Source organism: Cherax quadricarinatus, chromosome 98 (genome assembly GCF_038502225.1).
Source record: "Cherax quadricarinatus isolate ZL_2023a chromosome 98, ASM3850222v1, whole genome shotgun sequence".
Taxonomy (NCBI): Eukaryota; Metazoa; Arthropoda; class Malacostraca; order Decapoda; family Parastacidae; genus Cherax; species Cherax quadricarinatus.
The window spans coordinates 9,769,698-9,787,645 of NC_091389.1; the positions used below are offsets into that span (position 1 = coordinate 9,769,698).

General features: G+C 39.8%; 1 protein-coding gene across 1 annotated transcript in view; it reads left to right on the plus strand.

The window, feature by feature from the left end:
* LOC128702477 (uncharacterized) overlaps positions 1-17,948 on the plus strand; it is a 32,322-nt gene that overhangs the window by 7,407 nt on the left and 6,967 nt on the right. Inside the window, exons 2-3 of the mRNA XM_070105374.1 lie at positions 5,430-5,632; positions 7,157-7,298. Of these exons, the coding sequence (XP_069961475.1) occupies positions 5,430-5,632; positions 7,157-7,298 (345 nt within the window). The remainder of the gene's footprint in view (positions 1-5,429; positions 5,633-7,156; positions 7,299-17,948) is intronic.

Genomic DNA, 17,948 nt, shown 5'->3' on the forward strand with positions numbered 1-17,948 from the left:
TCTCAGTCTAGTATCCTTTTTGTAAATGCGATTGGAAACCGTTCACTGAAAATTCATTATCATGTACGGTGAAGGCCTTTCCACACGCTATTCCGTTATGAATATACAGGTGGTCCCTAACTTATGATGGGCTTATGTTAAAAAATCGAATAAAAATCAAAACTTTTATTTCTTTACTAAGGTTACAATCTGTGTTTATATTTCATAATTTGATTGGTACAAAGAAAGCCACTATCATGCCGAGGCATTTCAGGCAGACTTAACCTTCTACTTAAAACTACTTAAGTCTAGACTCTAGACAGGTGAAGAGTGGTAAATTACAGATATTCAGTATTTTACTCTATTATTAATATGAGGTAGTACAATTAGTAATACATATGTACATGGGGAAGTGGAACAGAATTCTTCCTCCGTAAGCCATGCGTGTCGTAAGAGGCGACTAAAATGCTGGGAGCTAGGGCCTAGTAACCCCTTCTCCTGTATATATTACTAAATTTAAAAGGAGAAACTTTAGTTTTTCCTTTTGGGCCGCCCCGCTTCGGTGGGATACTGCCGGTACGTTGAAAGGAAGAGAAGAAGATGTACATACATTTTTAAGATTGTAATATAATGGCTTAATAATTAAGGGATAATAAAATATTTGGGTGAGTTGCTTCAAATTTGGTTGGAGTTTAGCATAGTGTGAGTATGGTTGTTATTGAGAGATGAGATGATTTTTGAGTATAGTCCTAAACTGATTAGTGGGCAGGGGACCTCTTGCTGTTTTGGGCAAAGAGTTCCAGATCTTCAGGCCTCTTCTGTGCACTGCATTTTTGTATAATAATAATAAATAATAATAATAATAATAATGTTTATTTCTTTGTAAACGTTACAATGTGTAATTAGAATTTTGATTGGCTAAGTACAAAGATAGCCACTATCATGCCAAGGCATTTCAGGCAAACTAATCCTAATACAGTGGACCCCCGGTTTACGATATTTTTTCATTCCAGAAGTATGTTCAGGTGCCAGTACTGACCGAATTTGTTCCCATAAGGAATATTGTGAAGTAGATTAGTCCATTTCACACCCCCAAACATACATGTACAAACGCACTTACATAAATACACTTACATAATTGGTAATACACCTACCATCCGACTTACGACCTGCTCGACTTATGACCACTCGACTCACGACCGTGTTTTTTATGCCAAATTTCTGGGAAATAAACAAGTATTTGTTGTAGACAGTGTTTATGCTAAACCTTACAGTATAAAACACAGTACTAACAACATAAAAAGTAAAGTAAAACATGAAATACCAAAATAAAACAATAAAATAAAGTCATTACAAAAATGTGATGTTGATATTCAGTAGTAAAGTTCGACTTACGACCATTTCGACTTACGACCGGTTTCTCGGAACCGAACTCGGTTGTAAGTCGGATGGTAGGTGTACATAGTAACTAATTAAAACTAGATAAGATAATAGTACATAGTAATTATACTTAATAAACATGGAATAGTGGTTAGTTGTTTTATAGTCTTATTTAGACTTAATAAATCTCATGTAAACTTAATACAAAATCTAATTTAAAAGTGATGGTGCAGGTGGTAATATTTTATGGATTGGTAGAATTAAAAGTCAGGAGGTCACATGATAAGACTAATTAGCAGATGTTTTGGCAGATTTGGTTAATATTGAGAAACAAAATGATTTTATGGAATGGCAGAACTAAGAGCCTAGAGGTCACATGATAAAACTAGTTTGTAGATGAATGGTTCAGAGAACCGACATGTTGATAAATTAGACATATGTGCAACTCTTGGGTATCTTTATTGAGGAAACGTTTCGCCACACAGTGGCTTCATCAGTCCATACGTAGGAGAAACTTGAAGAACAGGAGGAGAATGAGGTAATCAGTCCCTCAACCTTGATGGACTGAACACATCGACTCAAGGTTGAAGGACTGATTACCTCATTCTCCTCCTGTTCTTCAAGTTTCTCCTACGTATGGACTGATGAAGCCACTGTGTGGCAAAACATTTCCTCAATAAAGATACCCAAGAGTTGCACATGTGTCTAATTTATCATCATAAAACTAGTTCAAATTCAAATTCAAAATTTATTCTCTATAAAGATTACAATGTTGAATTTACAGAATTTGGTTGTTGTGTGGTTTACATGTAGTTAAATAATGATTACAGAGTGTACCACTAGAACACCTAGCATGGCTAGGCATTTCAGGCAGACTTAGTTTAATTCTTTATTTTAAAATATTACAAATTATGAGGTAAGCTGGTATTATGGCTAAGTGACTAAATACTAGTTTGTGAGTTTAGCAATGTGAATGCTTTTGTTTTGGCACAGTACATAGTTTCAGTATTGGAGTAGATGTTTGGTTGATTTGGTTAATATTGTGAGATAAGATGATTTTTTAGCAAAGTCCTAAATTTATAAGCTGTCTGGGGATCCTTGACCTGTTCTGGTAGCGAGTTCCAGATCTTTGGACCTTTTATGTGCATAGCGTTCTTGCATAGTGAGAGTCTTACATAGTGTGAGATGGACGCGAGGGATGTCAAAAGTGTTTTGCACCTCGTGTTATGCCTGTGTGTTCTGTTGAATCTGTCTAGGAGAAGTTTGAGTAGGGGGTTATTGGAGTTTAATGCTCTGTATATTATAGTAGGCACAATAATAAGTGTGTATATTTCGTATATTGGCAGTTTGGAGGGATATGTTGTGTATCTTTATATGTGTATGCTTCTAAACTGTTGTATTCTGAGCACCTCTGCAAAAACAGTGATAATGTGCGAGTGTGGTGAAAGTGTTGAATGATGATGAAAGTATTTTCTTTTTGGGGATTTAATTTCTTTTTTGGGTCGCCCTGCCTTGGTGGGAGACAGCCGACTTGTTGAAAAAAAAAAAAAAAAAAATTGTATATTAACCCTTTGAGGGTCGACAGGCCCTTTCCGAAACTCGTTCTCAGGGTCGGCCAAATTTAAAAAAAAAAAAAAAATTATTTTCTCTTATGAAAAGATAGAGAATCTTTTCCCGATCATAAAGACACCAAAAGTTTGAAATTTGATAGAAAACTTACGGAATTATGCTCTCGCAAAGTTAGCGGTCTTGGCGATGTTTACGCATCGGCGATTTTGCCCACTTTGAGCCCCATTTTCGGCCAATTTCACTGTACTAGTCGACAAAAAACATGAATATTTCGCTAGAACTCCATTTTTTCTATCGAATGGGTGCAAGAAACCACCCATTTATAAATTCAACTATCCAGTACAGTGGTCAGAATTTAGCAATTTTGCCAATTTCACACAAATTTCAAAAGATGCCAATTTCCGAATAGGGTCCAGAATAAACAAGAAAAACATTCCTGGCACTAAAATGACATTTCCTCTAGTCATTAGTCACGTCTCAAGGCCCCTCTTATATTCTTTTGCTTTCCACTTTGAATTTTTATTCTCACAAAAAATATAAGATTTACTGTTATGCAGACTACTGCATTAGTGTAAAAAATGGTATAAATATTATTGGTGCACTTGTAAAAGAATATTAGACTCACCAGTTGACGTGTATTGCACGCTTGGCACGATTTGTTTACTTTTGAAGTTTGGTAAAAATCGAACATTTCTGCTACTTTGAGCTCAATTTCAAGGCACCTTTCATTGTAAAACCAGTCAAAATCATCTCAATTTCTGTAATATGTCTTCCATTCTATAAAATGAGACCAAGAAAACTAGAATACAACAATAAATACCATACGAAAATACACTGCAAAGTCGCTGATTTATTAAAAAAAATGGTCAAAGTTTTTTTTTTTCTCATTATGCACTGTGTGCTGCAGGATTTTTTTTAGACTGTGCACACTGACCACATAGACCCATTCTTTCATATGAAGGCCTACCAGCTTTCTCCCACTAGATTTGAGGCCGCTAGAATTTATGAGTACTAGTACGTCAAAAACCCCTACGCGTAAAACGTACTAGTACGACCAAAACCCTCAAAGGGTTAAATAAGTTCAAGCTTTTGAAGCGTGGTGGGGTGTGTTGTCTGGTGCATGAGTTTGTGATCATCTGCACAACAGCTTTTTGTTGGGTTATTAAAGGTTTAAGGTGATTGGCCATGGTAAATCCCCAAGCACAAATACCATAGGTGAGGTAAGGGTATATTAGAGAGTGATATAAAGTGAGGAACGCCCTTTGGGGTACATAGTATCGTATCTTGGAAAGGATATCTACTGTTTTCAAAACTTTCTTGGTTATATGCTGGATGTGGGTCTGAAATTTAAGATTACAGTGATGGAGATCTAGAAATTTGCCCTCAGTGTGTCTTGTAATGGATGACCCATCTATCGATGTGTTTAGCTGGATATTTACTGATCTGTTTCCAAAAAGCATGAAGTAGGTTTCGTTTATATTGAGAGTAAGTTTGTTGGTTGTCATCCAGTTTGATATTTTATGTAGTTCACTGTTTACAGTGTTACTAAGTACAGCCGGGTTTGGGTGGGAGAAGACGTAAGTAGTGCCATCTGCGAATAGGACTGGTTTAAGGAGTCGCAATGCACTGGGAGGTCATTGATGTAAATAAGAAAGAGTAGAGGACCTAGAACACTTCCCTGTGGCACTCCAACAACTACAGGCTGAGTATGGGAGGTCGTGGCATTTGTATATACATACTGGTATCTACCACTAAGATAAGATTTTAGGTAATTGAGTGAGTGTCCTCTGACCCCATAATGCTCCTGGTTTAGGTGCAAGATATTGTGGTCTACTGTATTAAATGCCTTCCATAGATCTATCATTCTTGTTTGTTTTGGCCAAAACCCAAACTGGCAGGGGTTCAGTATGTTATGGGACAGAAGGTATTAGTAAATTTATTTTTGTATTATTTTTTTCAAAGATTTTAGAGAGCAAAGGCAAGTTAGATATCGGTCTGTAGTTATTTAGTTCTGTAGGTTCTCCTCCTTTGAGGATCGGGGTGACCCTCGCCGTCTTGAGTATGGATGGGAATGTTGACGATTCAACAGAGTTGTTAAATAGTGTTGCAGTAATGGGGGACAGCACACGATTTGCTTTTTTATACATGATTGGTGGCAATTTATTTAGGTCTCCTGCCTTGTTTTTTAATGATTTAATTATTAGTGAGACTTCAGTAGGATTTGTTGGTGCTATATATATGTACAAGTTAGGGACTTGCTGCCTTCATTCTGGGTTATTATCTTTAGTTTCGTCTCCAGAGTAATTGCTTTTGCACCATCATAAAGTCGAAATACCGTAAGTCGAACCATTGTAAGTTGAGGAGCATCTATGCTTTTTCATTCACAATTACCAAACAAAATTGCGCTATAGAGAGAAGCTTCGTAAGAAAGCTGACTATAATAAGCGATTATTTTTTTATTTTAATAATGCATATTTATTGTTTTTTTTTTTTTTGCTCAGGTCTCAAAGGAAAGTGCAAGCGAGTGTGTCCCAACTGCACGTGTCTGGTGGCTGTACGTAAGTACACCTGTGAGTGCGGTTACAACTTCAAACAGGAGAAGAATCTCAGAAAAAATAAGAGGGACGCCCACCTGCTGGTCATGGGGAAGCGCGCCAGTCAGAACAGGAATCTTTGGAGAGCGTTTGATGCTGTTGAGAAGCAGGTACACCAGTCGCTTGGTGTTTTTTTAATTCTCTGGTGGTTAGCAAGTGGTCAACTAAACTAGTAATGTAAAAAACACGGCTGAGCACTCGAATCACACACTGATGTTTGTGATTCGATCCCCAGTATGGGTGGAAACAGTAAGATGTGTTTCCTTAAGACACCTGCTGTCCCTATTCACCTAGCAGTAGTAGGTACCTGGGTCTTAGTGGACTGGTGTGGGTGGCATCCTGGGACAAAATTGATCTAATTTGCCTGAAATGCTCTGCATAATAAGAGACTTTCTATATACTATTATTATTATTCTTATTATTACAGCCTCTCTTCCTATGCATAAGAGCTTTGTGAAAAATAGTGAAATTCCAAGTACTTTTGTGAAAAAAATAGGAAATTCCAAGAACTTTTACGAAAAATAGTTAAATTCCAAGCACTTGGAATTGGCACTTGAACAGCTTTCTGGAACAAATTAAGTTCGTATCCCGAGGTACCACTGTATTGTACTAAACCAAACGAACCGAAACTCCAGCCTGTTGATACAGCTAACAGGATAAATGACTTTTTCTCAAACATAGGATCAAATCCTGCCAGTAAAATTCCAATTACAGTGGACCCCCGGTTTACAATCAGCTCCCAATGCGACCAATTATGTAAGTGTATTTATGTAAGTGCGTTTGTACGTGTATGTTTGGGGGTCTGAAATGGACTAATCTACTTCACAATATTCTTTATGGGAACAAATTCGGTCAGTACTGGCACCTGAACATACTTCTGGAGTGAAATAATATCGTAAACTGGGGGTCCACTGTACTAATGTCCAAGCTAATGATGATTTAAATGGAACCTCAGGAACAAATAGCATAGGTGAGGTAGGGGTAGATCAGTGAATAGTATATTGTAAATAGTGCTGTTGTGGTACATAGTAACGTATCTTTGAGAGGATGCCAACTGTTTTAGAAACTTTTTTTTTGTTATGTGTTGGATATGGGTGTTGATATTCAGGTTGCTGTCAACGTGCAGACCCAGGAATTACCCTCGTTATGTTTAGCAATAAGGGTGTTATTAAGCATAATGTTTAGTTGGACCTCACTTGCTCTACTCCCAAACATAATGTAAAAGGTTTTGTCTATATTGATGGTCAACCGGGTTGCTATTTTTGTGAGTTCTTTGTTAACAATAGGGTTGAGTGAGGCTAGATTTGGGTAGGAGATAACAAAAGTCATTTCACCAGCAAAGAGAATAGGCATAAATTATTATGGTACACTTCAAAGATCATTGATGTATGAAAGGAAAAGGAGAGGACCAAAAATGTTACCCTGTAGTACACCAGTGTATGACCTCTTATACCGTAATGATCAAGCTTGAGGTGTAGGACGCTATGATCTGCTGTATCGAAAGCTTTCTTAAGGTCGATAGAGTCCAAGCGGATATTAATTTTTTCCAGTACTGTGTAAAATAGGTCTAGAATTTTTATTATCATGGTTTAATGCCTAGTTTTAAAAGCCAAAACAATCATTTTTTTCTCCAGAGCATCAAAATACAAGGGGGAGGATACAAGATTGTCTCCCTCTACTACAAAGAGTGTCCCACGAGGAACCAAAAAGGGATCATATCTGGCAGCTGGCTCAAGGAGGAGGACGCCAACCTTCTCGTACAGTTCTTCTGCAAAGGTAGAATTATTGTTTGTTGGTATGCTTTAGCCTTGCTTTATTACTACACTTTGCTTTAGCCCTGCTTTATTACTGCACTTTGCTTTAGCCCTGCTTTATTACTGCACTTTGCTTTAGACCTGCTTTATTACTGCACTTTGCTTTATTACTGCACTTTGCTTTAGACCTGCTTTATTACTGCACTTTGCTTTAGCCCTGCTTTATTACTGCACTTTGCTTTAGCCTTGCTTTATTACTGCACTTTGCTTTATTACTACACTTTGCTTTAGCCCTGCTTTATTACTGCACTTTGCTTTAGCTCTGCTTTATTACTGCACTTTGCTTTAGCCCTGCTTTATTACTGCACTTTGCTTTAGACCTGCTTTATTACTGCACTTTGCTTTATTACTGCACTTTGCTTTAGACCTGCTTTATTACTGCACTTTGCTTTAGACCTGCTTTAGTACTGCACTTTGCTTTATTACTGCACTTTGCTTTAGACCTGCTTTATTACTGCACTTTGCTTTAGCCCTGCTTTATTACTGCACTTTGCTTTAGCCCTGCTTTATTACTACACTTTGCTTTAGCCTTGCTTTATTACTGCACTTTGCTTTAGCCTTGCTTTATTACTGCACTTTGCTTTAGACCTGCTTTATTACTGCACTTTGCTTTAGACCTGCTTTATTACTGCACTTTGCTTTAGCCCTGCTTTATTACTGCACTTTGCTTTATTACTGCACTTTGCTTTAGCCCTGCTTTATTACTGCACTTTGCTTTAGCCCTGCTTTATTACTACACTTTGCTTTAGCCTTGCTTTATTACTGCACTTTGCTTTAGCCTTGCTTTATTACTGCACTTTGCTTTAGCCCTGCTTTATTACTGCACTTTGCTTTAGCCTTGCTTTATTACTGCACTTTGCTTTATTACTACACTTTGCTTTAGACCTGCTTTATTACTGCACTTTGCTTTAGCCCTGCTTTATTACTGCACTTTGCTTTATTACTGCACTTTGCTTTAGCCTTGCTTTATTACTGCACTTTGCTTTAGCCTTGCTTTATTACTGCACTTTGCTTTAGCCTTGCTTTATTACTGCACATTGCTTTATTACTGCACTTTGCTTTATTACTGCACTTTGCTTTAGACCTTCTTTATTACTGCACTTTGCTTTAGCCTTGCTTTATTACTGCACTTTGCTTTATTAGTGCACTTTGCTTTAGACCTGCTTTATTACTGCACTTTGCTTTAGCCTTGCTTTATTACTGCACTTTGCTTTAGACCTGCTTTATTACTGCACTTTGCTTTAACCCTGCTTTATTACTGCACTTTGCTTTATTACTGCACTTTGCTTTATTACTGCACTTTGCTTTAGACCTGCTTTATTACTGCACTTTGCTTTATTACTGCACTTTGCTTTATTACTGCACTTTGCTTTAGACCTGCTTTATTACTGCACTTTGCTTTAGACCTGCTTTATTACTGCACTTTGCTTTATTACTGCACTTTGCTTTATTACTGCACTTTGCTTTAGCCTTGCTTTATTACTGCACTTTGCTTTAGACCTGCTTTATTATTGCACTTTGCTTTAGCCCTGCTTTATTACTGCACTTTGCTTTATTACTGCACTTTGCTTTATTACTGCACTTTGCTTTAGCCCTGCTTTATTACTGCACTTTGCTTTATTACTGCACTTTGCTTTAGCCCTGCTTTATTACTGCACTTTGCTTTATTACTGCACTTTGCTTTAGCCCTGCTTTATTACTGCACTTTGCTTTAGCCCTGCTTTATTACTGCACTTTGCTTTAGACCTGCTTTATTACTGCACTTTGCTTTATTACTGCACTTTGCTTTATTACTGCACTTTGCTTTATTACTGCACTTTGCTTTATTACTGCACTTTGCTTTAGACCTGCTTTATTACTGCACTTTCCTTTAGACCTGCTTTATTACTGCACTTTGCTTTAGCCCTGCTTTATTACTGCACTTTGCTTTAGCCCTGCTTTATTACTGCACTTTGCTTTAGACCTGCTTTATTACTGCACTTTGCTTTATTACTGCACTTTGCTTTAGACCTGCTTTATTACTGCACTTTGCTTTAGCCCTGCTTTATTACTGCACTTTGCTTTAGCCCTGCTTTATTACTGCACTTTGCTTTAGACCTGCTTTATTACTGCACTTTGCTTTATTACTGCACTTTGCTTTAGACATGCTTTATTACTGCACTTTGCTTTAGCCCTGCTTTATTACTGCACTTTGCTTTATTACTGCACTTTGCTTTAGACCTGCTTTATTACTGCACTTTGCTTTATTACTGCACTTTGCTTTAGACCTGCTTTATTACTGCACTTTGCTTTAGACCTGCTTTATTACTGCACTTTGCTTTATTACTGCACTTTGCTTTAGACCTGCTTTATTACTGCACTTTGCTTTATTACTGCACTTTGCTTTAGACCTGCTTTATTACTGCACTTTGCTTTAGACCTGCTTTATTACTGCACTTTGCTTTAGACCTGCTTTATTACTGCACTTTGCTTTAGACCTGCTTTATTACTGCACTTTGCTTTATTACTGCACTTTGCTTTAGCCCTGCTTTATTACTGCACTTTGCTTTAGACCTGCTTTATTACTGCACTTTGCTTTAGACCTGCTTTATTACTGCACTTTGCTTTAGACCTGCTTTATTACTGCACTTTGCTTTATTACTGCACTTTGCTTTAGCCCTGCTTTATTACTGCACTTTGCTTTAGTCCTGCTTTATTACTGCACTTTGCTTTAGACCTGCTTTATTACTGCACTTTGCTTTAGACCTGCTTTATTACTGCACTTTGCTTTATTACTGCACTTTGCTTTATTACTGCACTTTGCTTTAGACCTGCTTTATTACTGCACTTTGCTTTAGACCTGCTTTATTACTGCACTTTGCTTTATTACTGCACTTTGCTTTAGACCTGCTTTATTACTGCACTTTGCTTTATTACTGCACTTTGCTTTATTACTGCACTTTGCTTTATTACTGCACTTTGCTTTAGCCTTGCTTTATTACTGCACTTTGCTTTAGCCCTGCTTTATTACTGCACTTTGCTTTAGACCTGCTTTATTACTGCACTTTGCTTTATTACTGCACTTTGCTTTAGACCTGCTTTATTACTGCACTTTGCTTTATTACTGCACTTTGCTTTATTACTGCACTTTGCTTTAGACCTGCTTTATTACTGCACTTTGCTTTAGACCTGCTTTATTACTGCACTTTGCTTTAGACCTGCTTTATTACTGCACTTTGCTTTAGCCTTGCTTTATTACTGCACTTTGCTTTATTACTACACTTTGCTTTAGCCCTGCTTTATTACTGCACTTTGCTTTAGCCTTGCTTTATTACTGCACTTTGCTTTAGCCTTGCTTTATTACTGCACTTTGCTTTAGCCTTGCTTTATTACTGCACTTTGCTTTAGCCTTGCTTTATTACTGCACTTTGCTTTAGCCTTGCTTTATTACTGCACTTTGCTTTAGCCTTGTTTTATTACTGCACTTTGCTTTAGCCCTGCTTTATTACTGCACTTTGCTTTAGCTTTGCTTTATTACTGCACTTTGCTTTAGCCCTGCTTTATTACTGCACTTTGCTTTATTACTACACTTTGCTTTAGCCCTGCTTTATTACTGCACTTTGCTTTAGCCCTGCTTTATTACTGCACTTTGCTTTATTACTGCACTTTGCTTTAGACCTGCTTTATTACTGCACTTTGCTTTAGCCTTGCTTTATTACTGCACTTTGCTTTATTACTGCACTTTGCTTTAGCCCTGCTTTATTACTGCACTTTGCTTTAGCCCTGCTTTATTACTGCACTTTGCTTTATTACTACACTTTGCTTTAGCCCTGCTTTATTACTGCACTTTGCTTTAGCCCTGCTTTATTACTGCACTTTGCTTTAGACCTGCTTTATTACTGCACTTTGCTTTATTACTGCACTTTGCTTTATTACTGCACTTTGCTTTAGACCTGCTTTATTACTGCACTTTGCTTTAGCCTTGCTTTATTACTGCACTTTGCTTTATTACTGCACTTTGCTTTAGCCCTGCTTTATTACTGCACTTTGCTTTAGCCCTGCTTTATTACTGCACTTTGCTTTATTACTGCACTTTGGTTTAGACCTGCTTTATTACTGCACTTTGCTTTAGACCTGCTTTATTACTGCACTTTGCTTTAGACCTGCTTTATTACTGCACTTTGCTTTATTACTGCACTTTGCTTTATTACTGCACTTTGCTTTATTACTGCACTTTGCTTTAGACCTGCTTTATTACTGCACTTTGCTTTATTACTGCACTTTGCTTTAGCCTTGCTTTATTACTGCACTTTGCTTTAGCCTTGCTTTATTACTGCACTTTGCTTTAGCCCTGCTTTATTACTGCACTTTGCTTTATTACTGCACTTTGCTTTAGCCTTGCTTTATTACTGCACTTTGCTTTAGCCCTGCTTTATTACTGCACTTTGCTTTATTACTGCACTTTGCTTTAGCCTTGCTTTATTACTGCACTTTGCTTTAGCCTTGCTTTATTACTGCACTTTGCTTTATTACTGCACTTTGCTTTATTACTGCACTTTGCTTTAGCCTTGCTTTATTACTGCACTTTGCTTTAGCCTTGCTTTATTACTGCACTTTGCTTTAGACCTGCTTTATTACTGCACTTTGCTTTAGACCTGCTTTATTACTGCACTTTGCTTTATTACTGCACTTTGCTTTAGCCTTGCTTTATTACTGCACTTTGCTTTAGCCTTGCTTTATTACTGCACTTTGCTTTAGCCTTGCTTTATTACTGCACTTTGCTTTAGCCCTGCTTTATTACTGCACTTTGCTTTAGACCTGCTTTATTACTGCACTTTGCTTTATTACTGCACTTTGCTTTAGACCTGCTTTATTACTGCACTTTGCTTTAGACCTGCTTTATTACTGCACTTTGCTTTAGACCTGCTTTATTACTGCACTTTGCTTTAGCCCTGCTTTATTACTGCACTTTGCTTTAGCCTTGCTTTATTACTGCACTTTGCTTTATTACTGCACTTAGCTTTAGCCCTGCTTTATTACTGCACTTTGCTTTAGACCTGCTTTATTACTGCACTTTGCTTTAGACCTGCTTTATTACTGCACTTTGCTTTAGCCCTGCTTTATTACTGCACTTTGCTTTAGACCTGCTTTATTACTGCACTTTGCTTTAGACCTGCTTTATTACTGCACTTTGCTTTAGACCTGCTTTATTACTGCACTTTGCTTTAGCCCTGCTTTATTACTGCACTTTGCTTTAGACCTGCTTTATTACTGCACTTTGCTTTAGACCTGCTTTATTACTGCACTTTGCTTTAGCCTTGCTTTATTACTGCACTTTGCTTTAGCCTTGCTTTATTACTGCACTTTGCTTTAGCCCTGCTTTATTACTGCACTTTGCTTTAGCCTTGCTTTATTACTGCACTTTGCTTTATTACTGCACTTTGCTTTAGACCTGCTTTATTACTGCACTTTGCTTTAGACCTGCTTTATTACTACACTTTGCTTTAGCCCTGCTTTATTACTGCACTTTTCATCAGAGGTTAAGAAACTGTCCATCTCCCACCGAGGTAGAGTGACCCAAAGAAGTGCTTTTACCATCAGTCTTACCAGAGTGGCGCTGATATTACACCTCAAAACTACAAATGTCTCCACCTCTCCTTCAGAATTCAAGTGAAATTGCCGACCTAGAAAATGTACAGAGAACTTTCACAGCGCGCATAACGGAGATAAAACACCTCAATTACTGGGAGCGCTTGAGGTTCCTAAACCTGTATTCCCTGGAACGCAGGAGGGAGAGATACATGATTATATACACCTGGAAAATCCTAGAGGGACTAGTACCGAACTTGCACACGAAAATCACTCACTACGAAAGCAAAAGACTTGGCAGACGATGCAACATCCCCCCAATGAAAAGCAGAGGTGTCACTAGCACGTTAAGAGACCATACAATAAGTGTCAGGGGCCCGAGACTGTTCAACTGCCTCCCAGCATACATAAGGGGGATTACCAACAGACCCCTGGCAGTCTTCAAGCTGGCACTGGACAAGCACCTAAAGTCGGTTCCTGACCAGCCGGGATGTGGCTCGTACGTTGGTTTGCGTGCAGCCAGCAGCAACAGCCTGGTTGATCAGGCTCTGATCCACCAGGAGGCCTGGTCACAGACCGGGCCGCGGGGGCGTTGACCCCCGGAACTCTCTCCAGGTAAACTCCAGGTAGCCCTGCTTTATTACTACACTTTGCTTTAGACCTGCTTTATTACTGCACTTTGCTTTAGATCGCTTTGCTTTGGGGCGCTTTGATTTAGAGTGTTTTGCCCTAAAGTGCTTCACTTCACATAGCTTTGCTTTACAGTGCTTCACTTTAGATAGCTTGGCTTTACAGTGCTTTGCTTTAGATAGCTTTGCTTTACAGTGCTTCACTTTAGATAGCTTGGCTTTACAGTGCTTTGCTTTAGATAGCTTGGCTTTACAGTGCTTCACTTTAGATAGCTTTGCTTTACAGTGCTTCACTTTAGATAGCTTGGCTTTACAGTGCTTTGCTTTAGATAGCTTGGCTTTACAGTGCTTCACTTTAGATAGCTTGGCTTTACAGTGCTTTGCTTTAGATAGCTTGGCTTTACAGTGCTTCACTTTAGATAGCTTGGCTTTACAGTGCTTTGCTTTAGATAGCTTGGCTTTACAGTGCTTCACTTTAGATAGCTTTGCTTTACAGTGCTTCACTTTAGATAGCTTGGCTTTACAGTGCTTTGCTTTAGATAGCTTGGCTTTACAGTGCTTCACTTTAGATAGCTTGGCTTTACAGTGCTTCACTTTAGATAGCTTGGCTTTACAGTGCTTCACTTTAGATAGCTTGGCTTTACAGTGCTTCACTTTAGATAGCTTGGCTTTACAGTGCTTCACTTTAGATAGCTTGGCTTTACAGTGCTTTACTTTAGATAGCTTGGCTTTACAGATAGCTTGGCAGTGCTTCACTTTAGATAGCTTTGCTTTACAGTGCTTCACTTTAGATAGCTTGGCTTTACAGTGCTTTGCTTTAGATAGCTTGGCTTTACAGTGCTTCACTTTAGATAGCTTTGCTTTACAGTGCTTCACTTTAGATAGCTTGGCTTTACAGTGCTTTGCTTTAGATAGCTTGGCTTTACAGTGCTTTGCTTTAGATAGCTTGGCTTTACAGTGCTTTGCTTTAGATAGCTTGGCTTTACAGTGCTTTGCTTTAGATAGCTTGGCTTTACAGTGCTTTGCTTTAGATAGCTTGGCTTTACAGTGCTTCACTTTAGATAGCTTGGCTTTACAGTGCTTTGCTTTTTTTTACAGTCTTTTGCTTTACAGTGATTCTCTTGACAGTTCTTCACTGTAGAGTACTTCATTTAACAGTGCTTTACTCTATGCCACTTAGCTTTACAGTAGTAACACCTGTATAAATTACTAAATTTATCGTTTTAGGTCGCCCTGCCTCGGTGGGATACGGCCGGCGTGTTGAAATTAGATTCCCGGCGGGTGGAAACATTTCGACACGTTTCCTTACACCTATTGTCCTGTTCACCTAGCAGCAAATAGGTACCTGGGTGTTAGTCGACTGGTGTGGGTCGCATCCTGGGGGACAAGATTAAGGACCCCAATGGAAATAAGTTAGACAGTCCTCGATGAAGCACTGACTTTCTTGGGTTATCCTGGGTGGCTAACCCTCCGGGGTTAAAAATCCGAACGAAATCTTATCTTATCTTATCTTAAACTATATTCTTTCTTCTTCTTTCAACAAACCAACCGTATCCCACCGAGGCAGGGTGACCCAAAAAGAAAAACGATACCGTTTCTGTTTTTAAATATACAGTGGACCCCCGGTTAACGATATTTTTTCACTCCAGAAGTATGTTCAGGTGCCAGTACTGACCGAATTTGTTCCCATAAGGAATATTGTGAAGTAGATTAGTCCATTTCAGACCCCCAAACATATACGTACAAACGCACTTACATAAATACACTTACATAATTTGTCACATTCGGAGGTAATCGTTATGCGGGGGTCCACTGTACTAATTTATACAGGAGAAGGGGTTACCAGCCCCTTGCTACAGGCATTTTAGTCGCCTCTTACAACACGCATGACTTATGGAGGAAGAATTCTGTTCCACTTCCTCATGGAGATAAGAGAAAATAAACAATAACAGGAACTAGTAAAAAAATAGATGAAAACCCAGAGGGGTGTGTATATACACCCACCATCCGACTTACGACCTGCTCGACTTACGACCACTCGACTTACGACCACTCGACTTACGACCGTGTTTTTTATGCCAAATTTCTGGGAAATAAACCAGTATTTGTGTTGTACACAGTGTTTATCCTAAACCTTACTCTATAAAACACAGTACTAACAACATAAAAAGTAAAGTAAAACATGAAATACCAAAATAAAACAATAAAATAAAGTCATTACAAAAATGTTTTGTTGATATTCAGTAGTAAAGTTCGACTTACGACCATTTCGACTTACGACCGGTTTCTCGGAACCGAACTCGGTTGTAAGTCGGATGGTAGGTGTATATGCTTGTATATGCATGTGTAGTGTGACCTAAGTGTAAGTAGAAGTAGCAAGATGTACCTGGAACCGTGCAGGTTTATGAGACAGAAAAAAGACACCAGCAATCCTACCATCATGTAAAACAATTTCAGGCTTATGTTTTACCAACCTACTACCACAGGATGGTAGTACCTCCCTGGGTGGTTGTTGTCTACCAACCTACTACCACAGGACAGTAGTACCTCCCTGGGTGGTTGCTGTCTACCAGCCTACTACCACAGGACAGTAGTACCTCCCTGGGTGGTTGCTGTCTACCAACCTACTACCACAGGACAGTAGTACCTCCCTGGGCAGTTGCTGTCTACCAACCTACTACCACAGGACAGTAGTACCTCCCTGGGTGGTTGCTGTCTACCAACCTACTACCACAGGACAGTAGTACCTCCCTGGGTGGTTGCTGTCTACCAACCTACTACCACAGGACAGTAGTACCTCCCTGGGTGGTTGCTGTCTACCAACCTACTACCACAGGACAGTAGTACCTCCCTAGGCAGTTGCTGTCTACCAACCTACTACCACAGGACAGTTGTACCTCCCTGCAAAGCTGCTGTCTACCAACCTACTACAACAGGACAGTAGTACCTCCCTGGGTGGTTGTTGTCTACCAACCTACTACCACAGGACAGTAGTACCTCCCTGGGTGGTTGTCTACCAACCTACTACCACAGGACAGTAGTACCTCCCTGGGTGGTTGCTGTCTACCAACCTACTACCACAGGACAGTAGTACCTCCCTGGGCAGTTGCTGTCTACCAACCTACTACCACAGGACAGTAGTACCTCCCTGGGTGGTTGTTGTCTACCAACCTACTACCACAGGACAGTAGTACCTCCCTGGGTGGTTGTCTACCAACCTACTACCACAGGACAGTAGTACCTCCCTGGGCAGTTGTTATCTACCAACCTACTACCACAGGACAGTAGTACCTCCCTGGGCAGTTGTTATCTACCAACCTACTACCACAGGACAGTAGTACCTCCCTGGGCAGTTGTTATCTACCAACCTACTACCACAGGACAGTAGTACCTCCCTGGGCAGTTGTTATCTACCAACCTACTACCACAGGACAGTAGTACCTCCCTGGGCAGTTGCTGTCTACCAACCTACTACCACAGGATGTACCTCCCTGGGCAGTTACTGTCTACCAACCTACTACCACAGGACAGTAGTACCTCCTTGGACAGTTACTGTCTACCAACCTACTGCCACAGGATGGTAGTACTTTCCTGGGCAGTTGCTGTCTACCAACCTACTACCACAGGACAGTAATACCTCCCTGGGCAGTTGCTGTCTACCAACCTAATACCACAGGACAGTAGTACAGTAGTATTGTGCTGTCCCAACCTACTACCACAGGATGGTAGTACCTCCCTGGGTGGTTGCTGTCACCAACCTACTACCACAGGACAGTAGTACCTCCTTGGGCAGTTATTGTCTACCAACCTACTACCACAGGATGGTAGTACCTCCCTGGGCAGTTGCTGTCTACCAACCTACTACCACAGGACAGTAGTACCTTCCTGGGCAGTTGCTGTCTACCAACCTATTACCACAGGACAGTAGTGCCTCCCTGGGTAGTTAATGTCTACCAACGTATTACCACAGGACGGTAGTACTTTCCTGGGCAGTTGCTGTCTACCAACCTACTACCACAGGACAGTAGTACCTTCCTGGGTGGTTGTTGTCTACCAACCTACTACCACAGGACAGTAGTACCTTCCTGGGCAGTTGCTGTCTACCAACCTATTACCACAGGACAGTAGTGCCTCCCTGGGCAGTTAATGTCTACCAACCTATTACCACAGGATGGTAGTACTTTCCTGGGCAGTTGCTGTCTACCAACCTACTACCACAGGGCAGTAGTACCTCCCTGGGCAGTTAATGTCTACCAACCTATTACCACAGGATGGTAGTACTTTCCTGGGCAGTTGCTGTCTACCAACCTACTACCACAGGACAGTAGTACCTCCCTGGGCAGTTAATGTCTACCAACCTATTACCACAGGACGGTAGTACCTTCCTGGGCAGTTGCTGTCTACCAACCTACTAC